Genomic DNA, 6000 nt, shown 5'->3' on the forward strand with positions numbered 1-6000 from the left:
TACAACTTTTTCTCAAGCTGCTCATTTAAATAAATAAAAAGGGGCACTTACTTAAAAAATGCTAAGTGATTTCAAATCCTCTAATCAAATCATAATTTAAACCATTAGATCTAACAGTACACTTACCATGAAAATCTGCACCCAACTTCTTAGAAGCCATTTAGAATCTGAAAAACAAAGAAACATATTTAGGGCACCAGATGCTCTGAAGGGATATAAACAAATTATAGTAATATTGAGACTATAGGGGCACCTGGGTGGCTGAGGGTTAAGCATCTGACTCTTGACTTCGGCTCAGGTCACAATCTCACAATTTGTGTTGTGATGGGATTTGCATGAGATTCTCTCTCTCCCTTCCCCACTCATGTACTTGCTCTCTCTCTCAAAATAAATAAACATTAAAAAAAAAAAAAAAGAATATTGAGACTACAAAAAAGAAAACAGAAGACTGAAAGGTTCCAGGACTGATACAGTCCTCAAACTTCTCAGCCCCAAGTCTCAAAAAAGAAAGCAGAAAGGAAAAGATATTAGTTTTCTACAGAAAAATTAAACATTTCTAAAACTGCATGTTCTAAATATACTATATATGAAAAAAACAGCACACTAACCTTTGACCAATTTATATGTGGACCACCAAAAGGAAAAAATTACAAAACATATACCTTCTTCATACAAACTACAAATATGTCAATAATAAAACAACATTTTTCAGTTATGCAAATACAGACCTTTGGCTGGCAACTAACTCTAACAATAATTTTTTTTTATGCTTTATTTTTGAGAGAGAGACAACATGAGCAGAAGACAGACAGAGAGGGAGACACAGAATCCAAAAACAGGCTCCAGGCTCTGAGCTAACTGTTAGCAGAGACCGACACCGGGCTCAAACTCATAAACCATGAGATCATAACCTGAGCCAAAGTCAGATGCTTAACCAATTGAGCCACCTAGGCACCCCCTAACAGTAATTTCTTAAGCAGGAAATAAATGACATATAATCTTCTATACAGCTTAATTAGTAGGAAATTTTTCTAAATAAAGTAAAAAAACATAAAATCACACATCTAGCTTAATATTATCTTTGCATTTTCAACCCCTATATAAGTCCTATCTTATACAAATAATCTAAGCTCTTCAACCTAAAAGTTTATTGCCCTTGATATGGCATTTATACTTTTAACTTACCTAAAACATAAGCAGGAAAAAAATTAAGGTTAGCTATATGAATTTATGGTCTTTTGTCTATTAGCCTGTATTACAAAACATTAAAAAGCATCATACTAAAAAAAAATCTATTTTCCACTAAAAGTAAAAAAAAAAAAAAAAGTGTATTTCACCTGTCTTGTGAAAATTAGTCAAAACAGAATTAAAATCTGCACAGGACTGGGGTGCCTGGGTGGCTTAGTCGGTTAAGCGTCCGACTTTGGCTTAGGTCATGATCTCGCGGTTCGTGGGTTCGAGCCCCGCGTCGGGCTCTGTGCTGACTGCCAGCTCAGAGCCTGGAGCCTGTTTCAGTCTGTGACTCCCTCTCTCTCTGACCCTCCCCTGCTCACGCTGTCTCTCTCTCTCTCCTAGAAATAAATAAAACATTAAAAAAAATTTTTTTTTAAAAATCTGCACAGGATTTATTATTTATTTATTTTTAGAATTGACAAGGTGATTTTAGAATTTACATGGAAAAGCAAAGGAAATAGAATAGCCAAAATGATCCTAAAAAAGAACAAAGTTGGAGAACTTATCACCTAACTTCAAAGCTTACTATTAAGCTATGTAATCAAGACTGTGGAAATGGCATAAGGATATCATACATACCACCAAAACAGTCCAGAAATAGAGCTATACATATATAGCCAGTTGATTTTAAACAAAGGCACAAAAGCTTTTTTAAACGGGAAAAGATCATCTTCTCAACAAATGGTGCCAGACATTCATATCCAAAAAAAAAAACCTTGATCCATACTTTGTACCATATATAAAAATGAATTCACGGAAATGGGGAGATAATGGCTCAGGGGTACAGGGTTTCTTTTTGGAGTGATGAAAATGTTCTAAAACTGATTGTGGTGATGACTGTACAACTATGTAAACATACTAAAAGCCACTGGATTGTACTTTTTTTTTTAATGTTTATTTTTTGAGAGTGGGAATCTGATGCAGGGCTCAAACTCAAGAGACCATGAGATCATGATCTGAGTGAAAGTCAGATGCTTAACTGACTGAGCCACCCGGGCACCCCCATACTCTTTATAGGAGAGGTTTTTTTTTTTTAAGTTTTATTTTTGAGAGAGAGAGAGAGCGAGCATATGCAAGTGGACAAGAGGCAGAGAAAGGAGGACAGGATCTGAAGCAGGCTCTGCACTGACAGCATAGAACCCAATGTGAGGCTCAAACTTCCTGAACCATAAGAACATGACCTGAGGTGAAGTAGGATGCTTAAGCAACTGAACCACCCAGGAGCCTCCAGGCTATTTTTTTTTTTTTAATGTTTTATTTCTGAGAGAAAGAGAGAGAGACAGAGACAGAGAGAGGGGCAGCGTGAGCAGAGGAGGGTCAGCGAGAGAGGGAGACACAGAATCTGAAGCAGGCTCCAAGCTCTGAGCTAGCTGTCAGCACAGAGTCTGACGCGGGGCTCGAACCCACAACCTGTGACATTATGACCTGAGCCAAAGTCAGACACTTAACTGACTGAGCCACCCAGGCGCCCCAGACTGTCTACTTTAAATGGATGAATTGTGGGGCACCTGGGTAGCTCAGTCAACTGAGCATCGTACTCTTGATTTAGGCTCAGGTCATGATCCCAGGGTTGTGGGACTGAGACCTGTATTGGGCTCTGTGTATGGAGACTGCTTAAGATTCTCTCTCTCTCTCTCTCTCTCTCTCTCTCTCCTGTATTGGGCTCTGTGTATGGAGACTGCTTAAGATTCTCTCTCTCTCTCTCTCTCTCTCTCTCTCTCTCTGTCTCCCTGCCCCTCTCCCCGGGTCTCTCTAAAATTAAAAAAAATTTTTTTTGGATGTGAGGGCAATTTGGCTGAGACATCTGTCACCCCATTGATCACCAGGGTTGATTCAGTTGATCTGGCTGGTGAGGAGGGTGTCCCCTTCCTCCCTCACTGCTCCACATACATCCCTCCTGAAGCTGCATGCTCGGTTGAAGGGGACGACCTTCTTCAATAGAGGAGGACCGTTCTTCAGTCAAGGGTATACAAGTAGATGTGCTCCCCTGCTAGAACTTCCAAACAAGCTCAAAAGGTCCATTTGTAGGAGAACATAGGGTAGTCAAGCTTCTAAGACTCCAGACACATCCAAATGAGGCACTGCAGGTGGCAGTCTGCCTTTCTTTAAAACAAATAAATAATAAATTTTAATTTAAAAAAATGGAGGGTGCTCACTTCAACACATATAAAGGACGAATTATATGCAGTATATGATACACTACCACCATCACATGGACAAATCTCAAACACATCATGGTAAGTGAAAGAAGCCAGGACTGAGGCTCCTGGGTGGCTCAGTCTGTTAAGTGTCCGATTTCGACTCAGGTCATGATCTCACAGTTTCTGAGTTTGAGCCCTGCATTGGGCTCCACGCTGACAGTTGAGAGCCTGCTTCATATCCTCTGTGTCATCCCTCTCTGCCCCTCCCTTGCTTGCTCTCTCTCAAAAATAAACATTAAAGGGGCGCCTGGGTGGCTTAGTCGGTTAAGTGTCCGACTTTCGCTTAGGTCATGATCTCGCGGTTCGTGGGTTCGAGCCCCGCGTCGGGCTCTGTGCTGACTGCCCGCTCAGAGCCTGGAGCCTGTTTCTGTCTGTGACTCCCTCTCTCTCTGACCTTCCCCTGCTCACGCTGTCTCTCTCTCTCTCTCTCTCTCTCCTAGAAATAAATAAAATATTGAAAAAATAAAAAATAAAAAAATAAACATTAAAAATAAACAAAATAAAAAAGAGACTGCTTCTTTAAAAAACAAAAGGAGGAATACAAAATAGGCAAAACTAGAGGAATAGAAAAGTAATCTAGCTACGAGAGACTATATAGGACAAAAAGTATTATGTAAGGGGCAACTGGCTGGCCCATTCTGTACAGCATGAGACCCTTGAGTTCAGCCAAGGTTGTAAGTTTGAGCCCCATGATGGGTGTAGATATTACTTAAAAATAAGATCTTTAAAAAAATTAATAAAATTTAAGGGTGCCCAGGTGACTCAGTCAGTTAAGTATCCAAATCTTGATGTCAGCTCAGGTCTTAATCTCAGGATTGTGAGTTCAAGCCCCATAGCGGGCTGCACAGTGGGCATGAAATCTCCTTAAGGGGCGCATGGGTGGCTCAGTCCATTAAGCACCCGACTTCAGCTCAGGTCATGATCTCGTGGTTCATGAGTTCAAGCCCTGCATCAGACTCTGGGCTGACAGCTCAGAGCCTGGGGCGTGTCTTCGGATTCTGTGTCTCCCTCTTTCTCTGACCCTCCCCTGCTCACTCTGTCTCTCAAAATAAAACATTTTTAAAAAATTTTTAATAAAATAAATAAAAAATAATAAAATAAAACTAAGAGTGCCTGGGTGGCTCAGTCAGTTGAGCATCAGGTCAGGTAATGATCTCATGGTTCATGAATTCAAGCCCCACATCGGGCTCACTGCTGTCAGCACTTTGGATCCTCTGTGTCCCCCCCCGCCCCTCCCTGTTTCATGCTCTCTCTCTCTCAAAAATAAACATTTATAAATAAAAATTTTTTAAATTAAATTTTAGTAAAATTTAAAAACTTTTTAACTAAAGTGGATCCTCTAGGTGGTAGAACTGGAAGTAATTCATAACATTTCTATATGGTTTCTGAACATTTTATGGAAAATAGGTATAAAATTTCATAATTTCTGGAGCACCTGTCTGGCTCAGTCAGAAGAGTATGTGACTCTGATCTTAAGGCTGTAAATTCAAGCCCCATGTTGGGTATATATTACTTTAAAAATCCTTTTTTAAATATGTGGGGGCACCTGCGTGGCTGAGTTAAGCATCCGACTCTTGATTTCAGCTCATTCCTGGTAAGTTTGAGCCCCAAGTCAGGCTCTGCGTTGACAGTGCAGAGCCTGCTTGGGATTCTCTCTCCGTCCCTCTCTCTCTGCCCCTCCTCCACTTACTGTCTCAAAATAAATAAACTTTAAAATTTTTTTTCATATATTCTTTAAGGTTTTACTTTAAACGTTTCTGCTTTTTGGAGCACCTGGATGGCTCAGTTGCTTGAGCATCCTACTTTACTCAGCTCACATCATCATCTCACAGCTCTTGAGTTCGAGCCTTGAATTGGGCTCTCTGCACTGAAATGCCTCCCTTTCTCTCTGCCTCTCCCCTGCTTGCGTGTGAGCGCTCTCTCTCAAAAATAAATAAAAACAGGGGCGTCTGGGTGGCTAAGTTGGTTAAGCGTCCAACTTTTGTTTAGGTCATGATCTCACGGTTCATGGGTTCGAGCCCCGGGTTGGGCTGTGTGCTGACTGCCAGCTCAGATCCTGGAGCCTGTTTCTGTCTGTGCCTCCCTCTCTCTCTGACTCTCCCCTGCTCACGCTGTCTCTCTCTCTCTCTCCTAGAAATAAATAAAAATATTTTTAAAAAAATTATTTAAAATAAATAAATAAATAAAAACATTAAAAAAAAGTTTCAGTTTTCCAGCATGAGGTGGGGATGAAGTATTCTGGTTGATATTCTAACTGGTGGAGATTTGAAATTATAAAGTATATGGATCATCAATTTTCAAACAAACCATACTGAAAACGATTAAAACGTTTTCTTTTTTTAAATTTTTTTTTAATGTTTTTATTTATTTCTAGGAGAGAGAGAGACAGTGTGAGCAGGGGAGGGTCAGAGAGACAGGGAGTCACAGACTGAAACAGGCTCCAGGCTCTGAGCTGGCAGTCAGCACAGAGCCCGACGCGGGGCTCGAACCCACAAACCGCGAGATCATGACCTAAGCGAAAGTTGGAAGCTCAACCGACTAAGCCACCCAGGCGCCCCTTTCTTGA

At 40.7% G+C, this 6000-nt stretch overlaps 1 protein-coding gene across 4 annotated transcripts in view; it reads right to left on the reverse strand.

Annotated features, from left to right (window-relative positions):
- UBAP1 (ubiquitin associated protein 1) overlaps positions 1-6000 on the reverse strand; it is a 61104-nt gene that overhangs the window by 27054 nt on the left and 28050 nt on the right. For 3 of the 4 annotated variants that reach the window (XM_039247042.1, XM_039247044.1, XM_039247043.1), the window contains exon 2: positions 127-167. In XM_039247042.1, coding sequence (XP_039102973.1) covers positions 127-160 — 34 coding nt within the window. In that variant the 5' untranslated portion in view covers positions 161-167. Of the gene's footprint in view, positions 1-126; positions 168-3123; positions 3149-6000 lie in introns of those variants that run through there. The other variant, XM_039247045.1, reaches the window with a different exon arrangement.

This window comes from Hyaena hyaena, unplaced genomic scaffold (assembly GCF_003009895.1).
Source record: "Hyaena hyaena isolate Hyena2069 unplaced genomic scaffold, ASM300989v1 scaffold_289, whole genome shotgun sequence".
Classification (NCBI taxonomy): Eukaryota; Metazoa; Chordata; class Mammalia; order Carnivora; family Hyaenidae; genus Hyaena; species Hyaena hyaena.